The sequence below is a fragment of the Morone saxatilis genome, unplaced genomic scaffold, assembly GCF_004916995.1.
Source record: "Morone saxatilis isolate NCDOM2014 unplaced genomic scaffold, NCSU_SB_2.0 Contig16, whole genome shotgun sequence".
In the NCBI taxonomy this organism is placed as follows: domain Eukaryota; kingdom Metazoa; phylum Chordata; class Actinopteri; family Moronidae; genus Morone; species Morone saxatilis.
Genome location: NW_023339718.1, coordinates 22,424,194 through 22,443,454, shown reverse-complemented (window position 1 = coordinate 22,443,454; position 19,261 = coordinate 22,424,194). Strand labels below are relative to the sequence as shown.

Sequence of the window (19,261 nt, the reverse complement as noted above, 5' to 3'; positions counted from 1 at the left end):
TAACATCCAACAGAACACACACACACACACACACACACACACACACATATTGTCTTTAGTTACGTCGATCGTGCTTCCCTCCTTGCCCTCTCTGACCTTCCATTTGTCAGTAATATGTTGTGGCCTGGCTGTGAGACTCTCAGCTGTATCAACTATGGAGAGGACTTTTGGTTTGATCCTGATGACTGGAGGGTCATCCAACTGAGCCAGTGGTCCTCTATTCCAGTCATGATTGAAAATTACATGTATATTTGGCTACTTAAGATATACTGAAAGAAGAATGCCTTTGTTAAATGCATTCAGATGGGGATATATGGTCCGTGGAGCCTGTCTGGCTCTGTAGACTGTGTCCCTGTTGCCCTCTTTGCCCCCCTCAATCTAAAATGCATTCTCAAAATGATCTCTTATGCTTTTAGTCCAGTCCAAAGCACAAGCGTCGCCCGCGGGCATTGGTTTGTTACCTGTCTGGCATGGGGGTCCACCAGTCTGGGTCATTCCCACAGTCCAGAACTGAGGCCAACAGGAAAGCTCATAAACACACAGGCCCCCTACAAAGGTCTGGTCCTCAGCTCCCCGGCCCAGCCACACATCTGCCTCTGCTTAGGCCCCAGGTCCCCCTTACATCCCCACACACCTGGGAAGAATTACAGCTAGTATGTTTGAAGAAATACCCTCCCCAGGGTTACCCAAGCAGGCAATACCGGCAAAACACAGACTTTGATATAAAGGCAGAAAAGCAGGGTTGAATAGTTCAGTTTCAAGCTGGTTTATGTCAGTGAGTAATCAGACCACAAGTCGAGTGTATTATTTGCTGATAGGTACCTTGGTTGTTGGTGCCTTTGACATAGAGAACTTAATCACTTAGTGGCCATTATCTGAATACATGACTCAACTCAGAATTTAGGCAGAGTGTAACATAATACTGGTCAACACTTTAAACATAATGCTGAAGAATGACATGAATGCTAGCATGGGTGGCGCCAGTGGGAATCAAAAGCCTTAACCTTGGCAGTATTTGTGTTGAGCTCTAACTGTAGAGCTGTATGACTCATGTTCATTGTCACTCTGAGGGGGGTGGGGGGTGGGGGGTGTCAGTATTGTATTGTCAGTAAGTGCCTAGAACAAACTTAAAATGTGCTCATAGTGCCTTTTTAAAAGCAGCAGTAAATTCTGACAGGATTAACTTAATGTGATTCGTGTTACAGGTATACTTTGACTGTGGTGCCAAGGTGGATGTGGTGGATGTCCAAGGCCTCATTCTGTCCCCTGGCTTCCCCTACAACTACTCCTCGGGGACACACTGTGTTTGGCAGTTCTTTGTGCCTGTTGATTACCAGCTTATTCTGGAGATATTTGACTTTGACGTGTTTGAAAGCCATGATGCGGCCGCACAGTACTCTGCTATCTCTAATTTTGAAGAGGATGAGGCAGAGGAAGAGGCGACTTTCACTCCTGACAGCTTAGCGGCTGATGAAACTTCCTCAGAATCTAAAGATCCTATGCTTCGGAGTGTAGGGGATGTCACAAAGACTCAGCAGTCCTCCCAAGATGGTGAGGTCAAGCAAGTAGTGGTCCAGGAACAGTCCACAAAGATGGAGATAGCCAAAGTCTCAAATTCTGCCAAAAGATCTGCAGAGGTCTCCTCGGGCCTGTCCTCGCCACCTCCTCCCTCTCTTCTCCTCCTACCTGGGGCTGTACCTCCAGGAGACAAGGCTGTCAACTCTGCCTCCTCGTCCCACCTCAGGGGAGACGTCAACCCCAGTTCCCATCCAAGCACAACTGTGGAGGAAACCACGCTTGCCGCGTCACACTCGACTGACACTCCAGCTGTGAGCCCTGAAACCCAGCACTCTGTGCTTGACGCCTGCCCCCATGATGTCCTCTACATCTCAGACCTCATCACGTTCTCCTCCAGGTTCTGTGGGTCCAACCGGCCACCTAGTAGTCAGCTGGTTTTCGGATCTAGCCAGGAGATGGTGGAGGTCATCATGGAGCTCATCACCACCACCCACTGGGGCCGCGGCTTCGCTCTTCTTTTCCACTACCACAACCTGACTGAGCCAGGGGGGGACCGCCGTGCCTCCGCTCCCACGGCCGTCAAGGTAGACTCTCTGCTGGCTGCTGTGAGTGGAGCTGCCTTCTTCGCTATGATACTTACAAGTGCCCTCTGCATCATTTTCAGGTAACAGAAGAACTCTATTTGTTGTAACCACCATATAGTAGACTTAATCCAATACAGTTTGACTTATCTTGACTGTTACTGAATTGCAACAACACCATCAAATTTAATTAAATTATGGTTGCTACCTAAGCTCATAGATGATGCATTGGCAGAACATTTTGTACAGACATTCCTGTTCCTCGGAAGATATATCCTAATGACTTTGGTGATCCCTTGAATTTTTATCTAGCGCCACCAGCAGTTTGACATTTTTAATTCAGATTGAAATGTTTCAACAGCATTCAGATTGACGTACTTGAACTTTGGTACAGGCATTCATGGTCCCCAGAAGATAAAGGCGAATGATTATTTGTTGATCCCGTCATCTATTCCCATCATCAGACTGAAAGTGTAATTTGTCCAGTGGCCAAAAACCTGCAAAACTAATAACATTCCTACCAGCCTTCACTGTACTTAGCTTACTGCTTATTAGTAAATATTAGCATTCTAACAAGATAAAATAAGTTGGTGAACATGGTAAACAGTATACCTGCTAAATGTTAGCATTGTCACTGTGAACATGACAATACCATAAAGCTCAAAGCACCGTGTGTTTAAGTACAGCCTTATAGAACTGCTAGCATGACTAGACTCTTTATTTTTTTTTTTTTTAAATGTACAGTATCTGGTTTTCTCAGATAAAAGCTTCATAAAGATAAACCCTCAAGGTCCACAATAGATATTCTCTTGAGAAAAGTCTTACCTTTGATTTCTCCCATGAATTAAAATGGGTTGATCGAAGAGTAAATGTGCATACGCACACAGATGCACCCACTTGCACATACACAGTCACCACTTTGTTATGTTGACTCAGCTGGAAGCCTCATTCCCTGATGTGGTGACCCTTGGAGATTAGTTGGGTTTGGCTGCAACTGTGCGGCTTCCTTGATGTGGAGCATTCTCACCATAGACAGCGGGGCATTCAAGGTACAGCACCTGGCATCAATTCCAGCACACAAAAACACAGAGGCTGCATGAAAGTGAATGGGCGGGGAAATGAGGGGAAGAGGGACAACGAGGAGAATTAAAACTCAATGTGAGTTCGGTACCAATAGCATTGTCAGACAATCAAAAGGTGTAATTTACAAGCTTTTCCCTCTTGTCCATCCCAGGGGACAATGAACACAAGCTGAGGGGTTAGGTTTGGATGTTTGTAATACTATCTGCTCTGACAAGGTGACTGTTTTATCCTACTGGTCTAGATAGATTCAAAATCCAGGAAGGTTTAGATTTAGGTTTAGCCTTGGTGTTCTGCTTTCTGTGAGAAACACCCCTGTTTAATATGATTTGTGTTAATTTCAAATGCAGCTCAGTGTCTCCAACTCATCTGTTAGGCACTAATAACTCCACGGGTTCTCAGTATTAATGACATGGAAATTGGAAACACGTGTTCAATAAAATGAAAGTGTAATTAGCAAGAACAACAACACGAGTCATTCAGAAGCCAGGAAATGCATTACCATGAAACGTCAAGCTCATGAGCAGCCTCAGTCGCTGTTTTTTCCCCTTCATTCTGTTGTTCCCTATTAATTTAAATGAGTTCACAGGAACCATTGGAAAACAACTAGCCTGGCGATCTAGGTGAGATCTTGCTAGTTTTGCAGCAGTGAGATTAACTCCCAAGTTCCCCTCTGGTCAGAAAACAGCCAAAGGTGGATGAGAGTCACAGCAGGGGTTGCCCTCAGATGACCCGTGGCTGGTAATGAACTCATTCAGCTGTAAGAGTAATTTTTAATAACAGGGTACTTGCTCAATTATTTCTGCATGCTTCATTGGTTCATATGTGCTTAAGAATATGACAGAAAAGCATGGTAAAATAAGTAAGTGATATTCGTAATTTGTAAAAGAATCTAATAGCCACTAGTGTGTCTGTGGAAACAAATACTGAACATGGCTATCAGCAGTGATAAAGTGACAGTGGTGCATCCTTACAGGGGAAAAAAGCAATGCAATAGCAATAACAACTACTATGTGAACTGCAGGAGTTGTGGTATGTGTGAATGCAAGATTGTGGTGCATTCCGCTTAATCATCCAACACCACAATAGAGCAACCATTGAAGGGGAAATAGCCACGGGTATGTTGGAGCTATTATATATTGAGTGAGGTGGTTACTATGTCAAAAAGATCTCTTTTTGGTACAGTTATATGCAGTGTCCATTTTTACATTTCTGGTCAAACTGTGAACACAAGAATGATTTTTATTCTTGGGAAAACTCGGCCAAGAGTGGAAAAAATAGGGGACATTCATAAAAAGCTGGTTTTTGGATATGTCTGTAATTATAAACTGAATTGCTGTGGTACTGTATGTTTTCCAGACCCAAACTGTGTCCAAAAAGAGCCAGCTCCTGTGCATCCAGCAACTCTGAGGTACAGACACTAATTTTTCCATTTCTAATCCCTTTGTCCTCTCTGCATGTCACTCTCTCTCCTCCCCTACCTGTCCTTCTCTCTCTATTGCCTTATTTGTCAGACATTCCTCTAAAAACAGAGCTTTATCTGGGATCATATTTTAATATTCCTTCTTCTTTGCCACTGAAGCCAACACAGTCTACTGTTGTAGCACTGCACCCTTCAATTCCACCATAGCCATACTACCTCAAGTTCATACCAGGTTATACAGTTCACAAAGTTTCAAAGTCATCAACCTGATGATGAAGCAGGAGGGATTTTAAAATCTTTGTTATAGTGATTTGCATCATTATGAGCTGTAAACGGCTGAAATTGGTACTTGCTCTTATTTAGATCAATTTGTGTGACACCCTAAAGGCTGTATATCAATAACATTAGCTCTCATTATCCCTGTCAGTCGTGTCTTAGTAACAATTACATCTTGTATCGCAGCACCAATTTTACACTTTAAAAACTACACTTACACTTGGAAAAACTGTTTACAGGTATTAAGGATTACCACTGCACGTGTAAAAAAAAAAAAAAAAAAAGTTGTATAAAGCCTTTTGTGTCTCCAGAGACAGCTGCATGAAACTTGATATTGTCTGAATGTTCTCAAGATATGTTGCTTGAGTCAGCATCGGTTGGGGACGAACACTACAAGTTCAAGTTCAAAATCTGGAGGTGTGGAGTTAAGCAGATCTCTCTTGCCAGCGCCTCATCTCTGCTGCAAGCTTGCAGCTCAAAACACTAGCTAACTCTAGCACAACACACCTCAATCTCTGACCTGAACTGTTGGTGGTCGAGTTGCATTATGGGTAATGTAGGCACCAGGTTGAAGGATGAAGAATGCCTGGAATAAAAAATGCTGCCAATTGTGAGTCAGACAGTGTTATAGGAGTGAAATGCTACATTGTTGGAGTACTTTACACTCAACAATTAGTCAAATAATCAATTATTGTTACCATTTACATCTCCAAACATTATTTGGTTCCAGCTTCTCAAATGTAGGGATTTGATTCTTTCTGTGTCATACATAATAGTAAACTGAATATCTATGGTTTTTGGACATTTAGAAAAAACATTTTAAGACATCAACCTGTGGTGGAAATTATAACAGACATTTTAGACAAATCAAATAAGTGCCTAACCAATGAAAAAAGATTCATCATCATCATCATCATAATAGTTTTACTACAAGGATATAATCAAAAATAGACACATTAGTGTGATTTGAACTGAATAAACGTAACACTGTTAAATAGTATTCTTTATATACCATGTAAACATTCAATGTATACATGCATTTGATTTGACTGCCAATGTGTTGTGCTATGGCTCTGTGCAATCCAAGACACCATAGGTTGATTCCCTCTGAGCATGTTTGCACTGCTGGTATCATGACGAAGCACCGTTGATGAACTGAATGACGTGGTGCTGTGTACTTGTGTTGTAGGTGCCAGAAGGAGTCCAGAACACCGGGGCTGAGGTCAGCGAGCTTCAGCTGATGGCTGAGAATCAGACCAACCTGGAGGCGACCACGGAGCAGGACAACAATAACGACGTCCCACCGCACACAGGTTGAGAGGACGTGCACCTGCACACACATGAATGCACACACACAGTGGATAGACTCATGTATTTGATTGCTAATGTTGGCCCTTTAAAAAATCAATTTAAGGTACTTTGTGGTTGATCTCAGTTCCTCTTGCAAACTTCTAACTATTGCAGCAAGCCCAAAGGCCACAATTGCACATAACTGTGCATGTCAATCATTTTGATTTATATTTAAACAACGTGTTTAGACTTTTGACAACAATCATTTTAGGAATGATAATAATACCTCTAGGAATATAAATCTGCCATTAATTCATTTCCTGGCAAAGCAATGATCTGATAAAGTTTTAGTGCTGTGGTTTAAAAGTGAAGGCCTGGGGTTTGAGGAATGTGCCTCGATTGCCTTGACATTTTTCAGGAGATGCCTTGTCAGTCAAACAGTGTGGGACTGGATTTTCTGCGAATGAGTATCTCTAGGTGGTGCTCTTTCTATGCTCATCTATGGCAGTTATCTCTGCTAATGCTAACCACCCAGTTCTTCTTCTGTTTATTCCAAGCAAATTGCCACTGCTGTTTCTGGAAATGGAAACAGGAAATCTCTCCTGCCTTCCAGGAGTTTTCCTAGGAAAGATTGACTTAACACTGACCGTTACAAGCTTTCATGAACCAGTTATAAGTTGAATCACTATTGTGTTATAAATATGGCATAAGATATTACTTTAAATGAAAACAAACTATGTATGAGGGGTCAGTGTGTAGAGTTTTCAATGGAAAGGAAAATTACATTTGTTTTGCAGCAGCTTGATCCTGGAACAATCCAAAGGCGTCTCTCTCTCTCTCTTTCTCTCTCCTCTCTCTCTCTTTCTCTCTCCTCTCTCTTACTCTCTCTCTGTGGGACTGAAACCAGGCTGAGAGATTTGTGGGTTGTGGCATTTAACCCATAAAGCAGCCTGGGAGTAGTTTGAACAACAGGGGAGTACAGTCCCATTCTCCATGTGTTCCAGTCATGGTGTAAGGAGTTTACACCAAAACACACAGCTTATAAGCAGTGAAGGAGTTCAGATTAGCCTACTCTGCATGTTGTTTCACTGAACCAGTTAAATTGCAGTACAACATCATAAGCCCTACTGCTTACAGTCCTTAGTTAAAGACGCAGGCAGCATGAAATCAAGGTGGAGCATTGATACGAATGATTTTAATGGTGAAAACTGTTTGAATGTATATGTAATTATAGTTCAAAACTGTGTAAATAGTGCAAATAATAACAGATTTATCTGAAACTGCTTGGATTTGAACTTATGTATGCAAACGCTCATCACTGTACTCAATATATTTTGTCAGCATTTTTTTCTGTGTCTCTGCAGTCAGTGCTGATGGTGACATTTCCCAGAATGCAGAAGTGGACCTTTCCTGCAGCGGTTTGACTGAACTTGACCTTGGTGCGGATGAGGTTTTCATTGTATCTTCAGCCCCTAGCCCAAGCAGGCTACCTTTCTCACCCCATACAGTAAGGCCCAGTTTTCTGCAAAAACAGTTGCATTGCCTGTGTTGCCCTCTATTAAGGAACATTCAGGAGCCCTAAAAAGCCACATGCTTTGGCTCTATGGGTGGCAATATCAGTTACATTTGTCCAATATGTTGCGGCATTCCCATCAGCATCAACTGTACTCTGTGTTTAGTGATAATTGGCAACACTTGACCAATGGTGTAACTTCAACACTGCCTGAGACAGACTTCTCTCTATCTGAACGTAGCTATACAGTGAACAGTGAAAATGTCTTTTTAATCTTGAGGCCAAACTCTCAGTGGGTGATCTCCTCGCTTTGGGGAAAGGATCCCTGAACCAATGAACATCAGAGGTGACAGGGCATTCAGTGCTTTGAATTAACCCAGTGTTCCTAATAAGACTGATACCAGTTTATTGGCATACGCATAGTACAGTCTAAAACTATGAAAACTATGAGTACATAAATGGGAAATGAGGATAATTAAAAAGATGGGAGGAGCGTTGAGGAAGAAGCAACAGTTCGACCAAGCATTTTTTTCTCTTCTCTCTTTTGTATTCTCTTGGAATAAGTGTTGGCATAAAACAGCTCTGGCAGCTTTTTGAAGGACTGGCAAGCTTTTCTGCAGCCTAGGCTAATGGAGTATTATCTACAGAGCCAGATTCCCAGCTCCAATTGTGTGTGTGTGTTTGTGTGTCTGTGTGTGTGTCATGTGCGCTTTGGCACACAGTGTGTGGTCTGCCTGTGTGTGTCCTCAATGCAGATGTCCATGTAAATAATGTTTGACAAATGTTGCTTGGTCTAATGATGGCAAAGGTCACTTTATCTTCTCGATGTCATTGCCAGGTAAACTTCCAGGTTAGCGAGGTATTTTCATGCCAGACACCCTCAAATATGAACACGTATTAATAATTTTTTTGTTATTTATAACGACCTCTTCTAGGAGGAGCTTAAGTTCTGTTACAGTAAAGCAATGAGGAGACTTTAAAACCTTTCTTGCTGTAGGCCGGGTGATGAGATAAAGGCAGAGAAGTCTGGATCAAAATGCTATTGTACATTCCTCGCTGTCCAAAACTTAATACTGACCTAATTCAGCTGTTTGTAATTTTTGTCTGGGGCATATATTGAGTGTCTCCAAGCACCCTTAAGGGTCTCAGACCCCACCTTTGGAACCACACTTTGTGAGTGATTGTGTTTGGTGGCTGATTTTTCACCTCGTGTGTCAAATCTAAAAGTTGCCATTGTGTTTGTGGGGCTTAAGTAACCAAAAGAACATTTTATTTAAACCCCTAGCTAATTCTTGTCTAGACAAAGCTAGCTGCTAGTGACTCTGAAGGATTATCTGGACTCGTTCTGTGTCTGATGGTTGCAACCCCTAAAACCTTCCCCCTCCCCTGATCAACAGCAGCTGACCGATCAGCGAGGATAACATGCACTTTGCACATCTAACCTGTCACAATCACAATAACCTCTCCTGGTTGCTCAAGTAAATATGACTTATAAAAGTCTCAGTACACTTCCTCTCAAACAGACATTTGTTTGGACCTGTATTGTACAGTTCAGATGGTAAGAGTGGTGCATACACCATAAATGGGACTGAAATCATCCCAAAGCCCCTGCTGTTCTCTTGACCGCTTTAATATACTTAATAAATAATGATTGAGATCGGTACGTGAGCCACACTCGCTTAGCTGGCTGGCTGGCTGTGTGACCGAGCGGGCCAAGCTAATCAGCACTGTTCGGTCTTGTTAATCCATAAATGTAGTACGCAACACAATCTGCAGGGAGAAATTCAGGTGTGAGGGGGTAATGTAGCAGGTGCAACCAGCAGACTGGCAGCCGGTCAGTTCCTAATATCCCTACCCCGACTACTAGATTCTTGCATGCAGCGATACATTTTTATTTTTGTCAACCAACTTTTGTCTCTTGGCTTGGCTTCAACAATGAAATATACCAAATACCAACGATGCGTGCATGATTCAATAACAAGCCTGCTGCTCTGTGCAGGTCATTGACCGTTGCAAAATGCCACCCCTGATTTGTGAGCCGTCCTTATCTCTAATTAGGTTGTTTATACTTTCTAGGATACTCGTGTTTTTTAGCCTTTGTTCTACCAAAGCTAAACTGTGTTTCTTCAGCACTTTCTTGCTTGGTATTCATTAAGTGAACACATTTTCATATGTGGAACCACAGTCTTTGCTTCTGGACACTGAGCAACTAGGGGATCATATACATCATAGACAAAATCAGCATTTTTTAAGCACCTCTTAATATAGTCTTCTGAGACAGCTGAAGACCCAGCTGAAGATATAGCTTCTAATGGGTATGTTATGTTAAAAACCTTCTGCAGACAGGCCTGAACTACATATTTAAATTTATACATTTATGCATTCTGTGTCTCCTAGCAGCGGGAAAGGTTTCTGCGGCACAGTGACACTGGTCCCAGCCCTGCAGGTGACTGGCCCTCACCAGACACCACCACCTCACCCTCCAGTGCCAGGTCCACCAAGGACGGCAGCGGTGCCAGACCGAGAGCATGGAGCGTACGCACCTTCCAGGACTTCCTCCCTCCGCTGCCACAGCTGCATAAGAAGTGGTGCAGCTGGAACTCCACCAGTCCCTTCACCAAGCTGGTGGACAGCGTCAGTACTAAAACCTTTTGATGTTTTCACACCCAGGACTGTGGTCAGTGGTAGAGTGTGTCGAATGATGATTTAATTTGTTAACAGTAAATTATCTCGTCTCGATAAGGTTTACTTATTTGACTTAAAAGGTCAGTTCCCAAAAAGTAAAAAAAAAACTGACTTCCTACTTTATTAATGCAGATAGTTTTGATTTGACATAATCAATAAAGCAGGCGTTCTCTAAAGTAACCAAGACATCGGGTCTCCAAAGACACGTGATGATTTTTTCATACATTACCGAGTTGGATGCAGAAATCCCAGATATGGATTTCTCAAAACCTTTACACATACAAATAGGTTGGATTTTATTTGTCGATACCACCAGGAGTAAGTAAGAAAATGTTTTTTGGGTAATTTGGTAACAACATTTATTCTATCCTGTTATCTGTTCCATTGATTTAGGGAAAACTAGATTTTAGGGAGAAATGATTTCAATAGGAGGAACAAGTTCTGTTTCCGGATTCACCATCGACACAGCTATATATTTATTATCAAAACCTCCTCTTCTTTTATTCAACAGTAGTATTTTCTTGTTGTTTTGGGGATGCAGAATAGCATTTACACACATCACAATTACTTGTTATAGCATTAAAAGCACAGCTATAATTTGCAACATTAAAATGGCTGCAGGGTCCTGATAGTGTGAATGCTGGCTCACTGGCGGCCTTACTTGGACAGTTGAATGGAATGGAGCCATCTTTAGTGTAATTAATTACAGGAATTGCCTTTTCTCCAGTCTAAATGTCTGTAAAACTCTTGAGGGTCTACAAACAGTCTCCTGTCATTGCAGGCTCCATCCAGTTCGGTAGCTGACTGCAGAGGGGCTGACAGCAGGAAGGTCTTCTCTGATGTTCACCTGGAGGCCAAGGCAGACAACAGCACCATCTCTGACTCATCCATCAGCAATGCCTCCTACCCCCTTACGCAGCCCGCCCAGAGGCAACGGCGTCTCAACTCCACCAGCAACCTGCGCCGCTCGCGCTTCACAGGGCCTTGCTTTGGCCTTCTCTCTGGGACGGCAGACCCAATAAAGGCCTCCGGGGTTCCTCATACCCAGGGCTCACCTTCTGAACACAGCCCTGGGTCTTCTTCCTCTACCCAGTGTCAGAGTGAGAGGCGCGAGTTCCCAGGCGAGGGTGATCACATCAGCGTGCCGGTGTTTGCAATCTCTGAGGAGGAGGACCGGCAGCCTCTGGTCTCAGCTGAGCACCTGGACCAGACCTCTGCCTCCACTGTGCTGAATGGATTGGTTAAGGGGACACATGAGGGGAAAAGGCCTGTCGTTGGAAGCACCAGCCTCAGTCCCCAGAGCCAGAGGGCCAGACCAGAGTGGAGGCCATGGGGTAGCCAGGTGTCAGGAGGAGTTGGCCCACTCCCTTCCAACGCGCTTACCACCATGACCGAGGCAAACACAGTCAGTGACAGCCAGCCGTCTCTCAGTCAGTCCACAGTGCTGTGCAGTGTGATCAACCAGATGTGACCAGACGGGCTTTAAGTTGGAGAAAAGAGCAGGGACTCTGGTGGGCCAGTTATGCATTTCTGAACTCTGTTAGTGCCACTGAAATATATAACCTACTTCTTTAACATCTGAAATCAACTTAAAATTCAAAAATGATTACTACATATACTGTAGCCTTCTGCTTCTCACTAGTTGTTTTCTATTTTTATAAAGTTGTGTTACGACAAAGATGGAATAATATGCTGCTTACTAAGCCAAGGCACTGACTGCTGTGGTATTATTTGTTTAAAAAAAGATGACTGATTGCAAACATGAACAAAAAAGTATTTTCTGAGTGAGTATTCCATAACCCCCAACTCTTAGGAGCACTTTTTAACCAGATTTATTAACCAGTTTGACGCTATTTATAATACTCCAACCATTGCACTTTGCTTTCAGTAGCTCATTGTGGATTTTGTGCTGCCTTGTGCCAGATTCCTGCTTTTTCCTTAATGTGTTTTTTTTTTTAGCACAGGCTTATAAATGCTTATATAATTACTTATTACCCAAAAGTGTTCTGCAGAGCATAGATCGTACATTAATATAAATGTTGCAACAGTGTATGCATACAGTATGTACTCCTAAGGCTCATACTGGATTATAAAAGGGAAATCATAATAGTGAGTAAAAGCATAGAGCACTAATTTACACTTATGTAGTATAAAAAAGATAATTAGCAATCATAGTATTTAAAATGAGTTATGAATTAATGTAAATTTTTAATAAAGGTTATGTCATTCACATGTTGTGTCCTTGATCTGATTCAAGATGTTAAACGATCAATACAAACCTAAAAAAAAAATGGCATTTTGGAATCACAGGATCTTGAGTTTTTTAATCCAGCACTCATTCTTCAGGAAAGATGGCAATACAAATGCAAAGAAAGGAAAAAAAATAAGGCTTTACTCTATTTACAATAAGTGACACATGTATACTCCTGAGAAATCCAGAATCTATTATAAATATGCAACTTGTTTTATTTCACTGCCATGTCTTCTACTTCACTGCCAGCAACTTTCCACCATTAGCAGATGAATGTGAAAACAGCCGTCTAGTGTCAAACTCTGCACATACACTATTCTGCGCAGTGAAGCTCAAACACCCAAGTGAAGTACCATTAAGCTGAACACATTTTTAAGTGGACAGGGACTTGAAGGTATTGGGGAAAAAAAAAACAAGTCAGTTACTACAGAAAGCTAAATCAGTCTTTTAATTTGTTAAGATAAAACAGGCAAATCAGATCCATATGCATTTCAAAGACAACTTCAGCAATGCTAATACAACGTACAGGGTAACATACAGGGTAAAGAGGCATATATCAAACGTATTTGTCCTCACAAAACTATACATGTGCCTAGTGCTATTCTACTAGAAGCTGATTATAGTCCAGATAATCTGATCCGTCCAAATAGTGCATTGCACACAAAGTTTACAGGCACCAGCAAGGACTTCCATCCCTCATACAGTGGATGCTCTCCCAGCTTTGAACTGATGTGATTGATGCCTGTTCAGTCTCCCATGTTCCTGGGAGCTGTGATGAGGTAGAATGAAACCTGCCTCTTCCATACTACTGAGCAGCCTGGTCCAGACTTTTGCACACAAAGTGAGTAAATATTTGCCTTAGTATACAACATACCCCACCCCAGGGAGAATGCAAAGCATTCCTCCAAAGCCTCTTTAATACCAATTCCTGATTGGAGCGGCTTGGGACTGTTGTTGGCTTATGGTGCCAAGATCTCCAGTAGGGAATAATTAAAACTCAGCCACTCTGTTGGGGGATCGACTGGGTTTGTGCTGAGGGCCTGAGCCGCTAAGGAATGCCAGTGTGAACCCACCATGATAGAAGGGGTAAAAAATAAAAAATAAACATACACAGAAAAATAAACCTAAAGCACCTTGCTAACACCACAAATTAAGCCAGGAGCTCTGGCAGAGGTTAGGAAAGGGCTCATTAGAGAGTTAAATTCCAAAACAACACATACTGTATCCATATTCACTATGGGTAATGCTAATAACTAGATAACAAAAATGCATATACTCTTCTAACATTCAGCACAATCAAGGATAAAAGTTATATGTTTCTTCTCTTTGATGTATATGTCATTTTGGATTTAAACTCTTCACATGATTACAAATGAGATATGAGTATTGACATTACATACACTGGATAAAGACAGCTCCTCTAGGATGTTGGGTTCATATCATAACCTTGTAGACTTTCCATTTGAGAGAGAGAACAGTTATGTGCAAATATCCTCATAGTTGTACAAAATAAATGTAACTAACAAACATTTTTAGACATATTTAGTACGCATTCTTCTAAATCCACTCAAAAAAAATGAATAAAAATGGAACAATAAGCCCATGTGTGTGAAATTATACAAAATATACTGACTAGCAAGATAAGGCCCACTTTTAACATTTTCTACTCCCACATTCTTCACATGCCCACCAGCATTTTCTATACACGAATAATAGTGATCCTACAAAAAAAAAAAAGGGGAAAAAATCAAGACTATTACATGATCCTCCTATTTCAATATATAAGGCCTCTTGAAACTAATGTCTGGGTGTTCTTATTGGACTACGCTAGAAACGATGGCTGATTTGTCAATTTTGGTTTTTTAGTAGACATCAATACCAGCTGTGCATGTTTGCATGGTGGGGACTTACTGACACTTGGGTGATGATAGTCATAGGTGAGAGGTCATTAGATTCTTACATGTTGACACAGACATTTTCTAACCAACAAACATGGTTAAGCTAAAACAGCAGCTTTGTGTACCTGAGGAACCAGAGAAAATCTAACCACACACTGATCAACTAATGTCTCCAAAACATCTGAATAAACCTCTATCCAAATTCTTGCAAGGTAAGCTATAACATATACATAACTGGAACACAACAGATCATGCTGTTGTATTGGCACAATTCTCTAAACTGTTTGTTCTGCAAGTGCATCCTGCAGATGTCTGCACATGGAAACTACTCCATGGGCCAAAAGCAGCACCACTTTCAGCATATTCAACCGTTAGAGGTTGCCTGAAGTGCAGTCTATTTTTTCTTCTCTATATGGATTAAAGCTGTGCATTTTATCACAGCTTAGCTTTTACTACAAGACTCTGAGAAAGCGTCCCTTTCTACGCTACTTTTTAATCACCATGGAGATGATTATCCAGAGCAAAGCATACAACAGAGGCCCCCATGCCATCTGACAGTGTTACAACACATTGATCCCCTTTCCAAACTTGTACAAATATCACATGGGATTATGAATTTATCCTAGTATGTATGTGGGGCTTTAATGTGGCTTTTTGCTCTCGTCTGGGAACACAGTAAGTCCCTAGAGGTGAGACATTTTCACTTCATATTATAGTTCAAAGGTTGGATCATGGAAACAACTTGTTTCTTGGCCCAAATGGGTGCTACTAATAACTGTGATAGATGTTTTCATCAGCATTATCTTGTAGGAAGCCCTGGATTCTTCACTCAACTTTTCATAAGATTAGGTAAATTTCACCACAAGTAAAGAAGGTAAATATACATCAGGTGTTGTAAGCCTCAATTACCAAGGCTGGAGGAGGAAAATATATAAAAACATGCTCACCATGTGTAAGCGTATAAATGGCCTTAATCTATACAGATTGCCTCACTCGCTCTTAATCTGAGACAATTTACATTTTTGTCACCTAGGCTGGAGGACAAATCAGGAAGCATTTTTAACAAACAACAAATAAATTACTGTAACAGTTGGTGGTTGGTTACCTGGTAGACAGACATGAGCCACTGACAAAATGTATCTAAATTTAAATGGTGGCTAGCGTTAAAAGCCCTCGCAGGTCTTAACTCTAAAAAGCAGCTCAAACCTTAAGTAAACATTGAACTTTAATGTTATTGTGCATATCATTATTTCACACAGCCCGGTGTCAAGTAAGACACTGGTCACTATTGTAAATGGATATTGATTGTAATATCTGCATTAGGTTATTGCATAACATTTGGAAGGCAGTAAGCTGGAACAGACAACAAAACTTAATAAGATCATGTCTATGAGATGCTCGGTTATCTACATTTGACACAAGAAACAAACCACTCTGGTCCTTCAGCTCTTGAAACGTGTCTGCTCACATATGTGGTTGAATTTCCTGAAATTAAAGTAAAGAAAAGAAACCGTATAAATTAAGTGGTGCATGTAAAAACCACAGATATGGCATGAAGCATCTTACACAGGTCTTCAAACAGCAGACGTGAGGAACTATAGGACCAAATTTATACAAGGACTCCTTCTAGTGGTAAAACCAGTGAATAACATGCATAGCACATCTCTGTCATGTCTGTCCAAAGTACAGCCAGAGCTAACAGATTTAAAGGAAGACTTACGTCGCATGATGTGCCTTCACCTGCGTGCGACAGTTGCGTCCCCAGTAACAGTCGGGACGGGATGTTACAGCAGCTGAGGAAAAGAAGTGAAGTCATTGCATGAGTACGACATAAACATTTAGGATAAATGTAACCCCTTTTATGTGTAAAAAGCTGAAATGCTAATAAAGATGGCTCTATAAAAATAATTTGGGTCTGTCTGACCTGGCAGTTCAGTTGACGGGATGTTCTGTCTGTACTTGTAGGCGAGCTCCTTGAATGCTCGCAGGCCGCAGCAGAAGCACATGATGGCATTTGCAGAGATACGACAATCTGACAGAGACAGTTAAAAGGGACAGGATATATTCACTCTTTTTTAATAGGACAGTCTGGACATTGTATGTGCTACATTGTAGGGAACGAGGCAATGTGAGTGTCACAGTGGGTCTTCCAAATGTATCTGTATCAAAGTCCACCACTCAATAATAATAAAAGTGCCTTGGGTTTTGATCTGCAGGCTCACCTGTCAGGTAGTAGTTTCCCTGCTGTAAGTTCTGCAAAGACTCCTGGTGCAGATCTCTCCATGACTTCCCTCTAGAAGACAGGTAGTTCTGTTGGAAGGACGGAAACACACAAACAAAAACAACTTAACATTGCATATGCATAGGAGTTGGTGCAGATATGGAAGTGGCGTCCAATGTTTGCTAATAGGAGCTTTAGTTGATGCAGTTAACATGTTGTAATTCGGCAAGTTCATTTAGTTTAGAGTGGCACAAGCTGTTTGGTGGACACACAGATCCAAAGTGTCTTAGAGCGTGATGAAGGCAAACACGTTTGGAAGCAGGTGGCCCGGTCAGAACCAACCACAGAGGATACAGCATCATCTATGCCACTGATCTAAACAAGCAACGCATTCTAATATACAAATAAATAACGGACCAAGAAAAAAATATATGAATGTCATTGGAATATCTGACATATCCACTTTACCTGAAGGATCTCTGATTCATAGTTGTTGTTATTTAGCACACCATCCAGGCATTTGTCTGTCAGATTGAGCTCTGAAAAAAAAAAGAGAACAAAAGGGGATTTGAACTACAAAACATTTAGCAAACTCCAACAGATAAATATCTAAGAAAGCTAATTCACAGATGTTTTTTAGGGTTGCAGGTTATGATGCACATATGATGCACATTATATGTGGACATGTTGAGACATTAACTAGATTCTAGACTGCACCTGTTATAAAAAGGAAAACACCAACATTTATTCTGCTGTGAAATGTTGAATTTTCCAAAAAAAAAAAAAAAAATACAGGAATATGTTTCATCACTTTTCCAGTCTGCTAATGTATTATTTCAGATACTGCATTTGGACATTATTTAGGAATCAGCTCCTTTAATTAAAAGCATGTTGGCATGAGCCAAAAAATACCATACTGGTTGAACCCCGCTAGCCAGCAATAAGCCTAAGGGTGCAGATCCCCCTGGGGCTGTTTTGCTGAAACAGATACATACCACTGAATCGAGCCAGACAGCCTTGACAGCCAATCCTCTGGCAACCCCAGTACATATGACAGAAGGGTCGCTGGCACAGCATACCTGCCAACACACAGCACATCATGCATATGAGGTGCATAATGGAGTTTGTGCAACAATGCATGTGAATGATTGGTAAAGTTTAAGTATCAGGTGATTTTACATGTATTGCATACCTCTGTGTATGTGTATTAAATATGTCTTTATGCCTTACACAATTTAAATTCACACGCCCTGACTAATTTGTATAATGTATGAATTTTAATTTCCTATATCAAGTCCCTTTTTATTTCACTGTAGTTACCTGTAATTTGAATGACTGTTTAGTTTTATCAACCACATTACATTACATGTCTGCAGAGGTACTAACAAGCCCAGGGACCACTCACATTGTTGAGCAATAACCTGCTGGCTGTTCAGCTCGCCCCGTCTGTCTGGCATTGGCTGGAGGCAGCAGGTGCAGATGAGATGGCAGCCCTGAGGGGGGCAGCGGTACTCCTGAGGAGCTGCAGACAGAACGGGAGCAGAAAAAGGTCGGAGACAGGAGCTTAGACATGCAGATCTTAAATAGAAGGCAGACACACACACTGTAATGTTTTTGACATTAGGATTATAACAGAATGCTGTACCCTGCAAAATACCATCGAGTGAAAAGTGTAACTTTAGCTACTGATCTTCCAATCTAATCTACACTTATAATCACCTGATGGGACATCAGAGGACGTTGAGGGCTGCTCCCCTGTGGGTTTCTCAGATCCATCCTCAGTTGCTGGTTTGGGTGGAGGAGGTATTGGCGGTGGAGCTGGCAGACCAGGGAGCCAGTAGTTTGAACCTGTAGCAAACAGGACCTGACTGATGTCACACCTGTAGCCCGGACACTGTCTGCACATCACTAGAGGCTGACTGAAAACACAAGAGAAAATCATCAAGTGGAGAACTTGTTTACTAAAGAAGCTGAATTTTTCCATGTCATGATATTCTTATGCCACTGATGATTTTCATAGTTAGTGAATTTTTTTTTTTTTTTAACAGTACATGAATACACACTTTGTTTACATTTATCTTATTTAATAAGATATTTTACATCTAATTCTAGATCCATTTTTAAATAATTGCCTATGCAACACAATAAATATATTTTATACTCCACTTCCTACAGTGTTAATTCTTGTTTATGGCATTAAAAAAAGTCTTCATGTACTAAATTCAGCACAGTCTCCCTGAGAATTAGATGTGTCAACAAAATAGCTGGGACACACTCCAATAAAAGGCAGGTAGAACACTGACGTTTATTAAAAGTTAAGCTAATGTAACTTTATCAGGTACTGTGGATGTAACGTTAATGTTACTTGCAGTCTCATTCCTTCTTCTGATAGCAACATAGAACTAAGTAAGTTCCAGGATGAATATTAGCAGTCAACAGCCTAAAATATTCCTCTAGATGTTTGCTAAAGAAACATCCCTACATTATCTGATGTTTTAGCTTCTAAATGGTAAATGGACCTGTAC

At 41.3% G+C, this 19,261-nt stretch overlaps 2 protein-coding genes across 3 annotated transcripts in view; one reads left to right on the top strand and one right to left on the bottom strand.

Moving 5' to 3' along the window:
• The window catches only part of si:dkey-112e17.1, a 20,157-nt gene extending 7,561 nt beyond the window's left edge, over positions 1–12,596 (top strand). The window contains exons 2-7 of one of the 2 annotated variants that reach the window (XM_035658237.1): positions 1,206–2,182; positions 4,539–4,590; positions 6,068–6,191; positions 7,533–7,675; positions 10,082–10,315; positions 11,148–12,596. In XM_035658237.1, the coding sequence (XP_035514130.1) occupies positions 1,206–2,182; positions 4,539–4,590; positions 6,068–6,191; positions 7,533–7,675; positions 10,082–10,315; positions 11,148–11,837 (2,220 nt within the window). In that variant the 3' untranslated portion in view covers positions 11,838–12,596. Of the gene's footprint in view, positions 1–1,205; positions 2,183–4,538; positions 4,591–6,067; positions 6,192–7,532; positions 7,676–10,078; positions 10,316–11,147 lie in introns of both variants that reach the window. The other variant, XM_035658236.1, reaches the window with a different exon arrangement.
• Positions 12,597–13,046: 450 nt separating this feature from the next.
• chfr (checkpoint with forkhead and ring finger domains, E3 ubiquitin protein ligase) overlaps positions 13,047–19,261 on the bottom strand; it is a 12,847-nt gene continuing 6,632 nt past the window's right edge. The window contains exons 11-18 of the mRNA XM_035658239.1: positions 18,456–18,655; positions 18,142–18,258; positions 17,732–17,815; positions 17,205–17,275; positions 16,738–16,825; positions 16,440–16,547; positions 16,236–16,308; positions 13,047–16,000 (exon numbers count right to left, since the gene is read on the bottom strand). Coding sequence (XP_035514132.1) covers positions 15,958–16,000; positions 16,236–16,308; positions 16,440–16,547; positions 16,738–16,825; positions 17,205–17,275; positions 17,732–17,815; positions 18,142–18,258; positions 18,456–18,655 — 784 coding nt within the window. The 3' untranslated portion in view covers positions 13,047–15,957. The remainder of the gene's footprint in view (positions 16,001–16,235; positions 16,309–16,439; positions 16,548–16,737; positions 16,826–17,204; positions 17,276–17,731; positions 17,816–18,141; positions 18,259–18,455; positions 18,656–19,261) is intronic.